The 2,797-nt window shown below is 38.0% G+C and overlaps 1 protein-coding gene across 1 annotated transcript; it reads left to right on the top strand.

Annotated features, from left to right (window-relative positions):
• Window positions 1-1,597: 1,597 nt before the first annotated feature.
• LOC112906019 lies at window positions 1,598-2,517 on the top strand. Its single transcript, XM_025979557.1, has 2 exons — window positions 1,598-1,937; window positions 1,999-2,517. Exons 1-2 carry the CDS (start codon window positions 1,658-1,660, stop codon window positions 2,505-2,507), a joined length of 789 nt encoding a protein of 262 aa, XP_025835342.1. The 5' UTR covers window positions 1,598-1,657; the 3' UTR covers window positions 2,508-2,517.
• The last annotated feature ends 280 nt before the right edge of the window (window positions 2,518-2,797 follow it).

The raw sequence follows: 2,797 nt of genomic DNA on the forward strand, positions 1-2,797 counted from the left end.
AAAAGGGCACCAACCAAAAACTACTGCGTAGAATTAATTGGAATTTTTCACACACAAGCCTTGCTATATGAGCTCTCAAAGCATATAAAAATTATACGGCTTAAATGTGAAGTTGGGTGCAAAAGAATGCAATTAAATCCTCTGTCGAGAAAAAACGAAATGACTTTCCGAACAACCCAATAGTTTTAGGGAAATGCAAAGATTAGCTCAGGATAGGATGGAGTGGAGATGCGTGTCGAACCAGTCTGAAGGCGTGATAGTCCTGAGAAAAAATTAATTAACAACTCGTATTCTAATCACACAGATGTGGAATCATATGTGCTATCCGAGGGGACATAAGAAGATACGTTGCCTTCGGAAAGATCCAAAACAAGGAATATTTCATGTTCGATAGTCAATCGTTTGGACCGCCGATGTTTCTAGAGCGCCAGTCGAAAGCCTACATGCTGAGATGCACCAGCTTCGCAAGACTCTTGCACGTACTTGTGGTGGCACTAAGAGGTGGTGACTTCTTTTTGTACAACGTCGAATGTAAAAACTTCCAAGCCATAGAATAACAATGTTCATTTCGCAATAAATAACAAGCAAAAAACAATAATTCGAGTCAATAATAAAGAACAATTAAATTAAGGTCAAGGAGAGTCTAATTTTTTATTGTTTCGGTGAAAAAAGGGACTTCCCAATCAACGCTTAAGAATATACCCACAAAGTAACGGTCTTGTATCGAATTTTATTGGAACTACGAAATACCCACTGACGTTAACATTGCAAATGTATTTCGCTAATGACAATGACTACATCAAAGTCCAGGTTATACGTCTGCAATAATTAAAATATCAAATTTCTTGGACAGACAAACAAGTCCAATTGACGCGAACATTTTTAATATAATTATTATTATTCGTATTTTCGGTAGATATTAAAATTTAACCTTCTTATCTGATGAAAAATTTTCGAGAAACGAAATTTAAAAGGCGATTTACCATATGATATTTAATAAAAAACGAAATATTCGAAAGTAAACTCGATTTCGTTGACACTTTTAAAGAAATACACAAATACGAACTTGTCAGGGGGGGGGTGACCTACGCTACATTTTTAATTGTTTATTGATTGTAATAATTGCATTTATTAGAAAACAATTAGAAATCGTTGCAGTTACTAATAAAATTTAACAAAATTTCCCAAAACAACAATCACATTAACTAACCTACATTGTAACAATGTTGATAGAACTTATAACGAAGGTCAATACTAAGGTCAACAAATCAATAATAATTGCTGAACAGAAGAATTTTTCGAACCAACGAGAAAATAACATGACTTATTACATCACAGTGACCAATTAAGTTTAATTTTCATCTAAATACATTGTACCTACACAAAGTCAGCTTGTAGAATTTTGTTCTATTAACATTCTACACTTTGATACACGGTTTAATACAATTGGAAATTAAGTATAAATAAGCGAATTAAAAAAAATTTAAATGGTAAATGCGAGAAAACAACACGTTTTGACGTTAGGAAACCTTAACAACAAAACATTTTTTTGTATAGCCCGAAACAATAATTGCTCTTTTAATAACACATNCTGGAACTGCAGAAAGCAGGTGCTGGACTTACCTCCGATCTACCGCTACCAGAACCGGAAGTCACAATGGAAGAGGAACTGCTCAAAGAAAACAACTTCATAGAACTTCCTGACGACAGTCAACTGATCAGAGGCACGCAGAATATTGCAGACCTTGGAAAGGAAGTGGACAACACGGCTCCGTACGTTTGCATCATAGCAGCAGCCGTTGCCAAAAAATACTCAATAAGCACTTGGTCATCTGATCTAGTCGATTATGTTCTTACGGGCGGCCTGGCATTGTACGAACTCGCCAACGTGAGGTTCGAACAGGCTCCCAAATTTGAGATCCCAAAAATATCGCTAGGTAACAATAATCCTTTAGAAATATCCGATATTAATTTACTGGCGTCATTTGTTCCCAAAAGGGAAAGATAATTATAGGGTGTTCGTGGACTACCTGTTCGATGGTCAATTTTCTGACATCGGTGTGGAGAAAGCGCTCGCCCATAGGTTATTCTCAAAATACGAGATTGGGTTGATCGTCACCTCGTACTATTCGTGTGCTGTATTTTTTAAAAATCACCTGTACTACCTCTTCGACTCCTACGGTAACAACGAGGTGGGACTGAGCGAAGGTCCGCATAACAAGGGCATGGCCATGTTCGCCAGGTTCAAGAATCTGGAGCACCTGGTCAAGCGAATCGTTTACAACAAGACCAAAAGGGAAATGGCGGAATCGTTTAAGTTTTCCGATTTCATATTGTTCTCTATCAAAGTGGAAACTATAAGACAGGAAGCACTTCGCGCTAAGGGTTCCGAAGTGATGGCCTCCGAAGGCGGTGAAGACGGAATGGGTGAAGATGAGAATGTTGTAGTAAAACCTGAAGTGAAGGAATCCGAAGTACTGCCAGAACCAAGAAATGTTGTAGGGTGAGACAGAATTATCAAACTACCATCACCATAAGGCCGTCAATCCTAAGACTGGTTGGACACGTACATCCACAATCTTTCCTATCCTAAGCTAATCTTTACATTTCCCTAAAACTAGAACAACCCACATCCTTAATCATTTGCGAACAGAAGTCTAATCTAGGTGTATCTCTACCCCTCCTCCTAACTCCCGTTTCTGCCTCTGATATGTCCCTGACTAGACCTTCATGTCTGAGAAGGTGTCCTACCAACCTATCTCACCTATTTCTTATTGATTTCCATAGAGTCCTCTGT

The sequence above is a fragment of the Agrilus planipennis genome, unplaced genomic scaffold (genome assembly GCF_000699045.2).
Source record: "Agrilus planipennis isolate EAB-ADULT unplaced genomic scaffold, Apla_2.0 scaffold942, whole genome shotgun sequence".
NCBI classification, from domain to species: Eukaryota; Metazoa; Arthropoda; class Insecta; order Coleoptera; family Buprestidae; genus Agrilus; species Agrilus planipennis.

Coding starts and splice junctions, on each gene's coding strand:
- LOC112906019 (XM_025979557.1), top strand. CDS start 1,658: ATGGAAGAGGAACTGCTCAAAGAAAACAACTTCATAGAACTTCCTGAC. Junction 1,938..1,998: donor GATCCCAAAAATATCGCTAG/GTAACAATAATC, acceptor TGTTCCCAAAAG/GGAAAGATAATTATAGGGTG.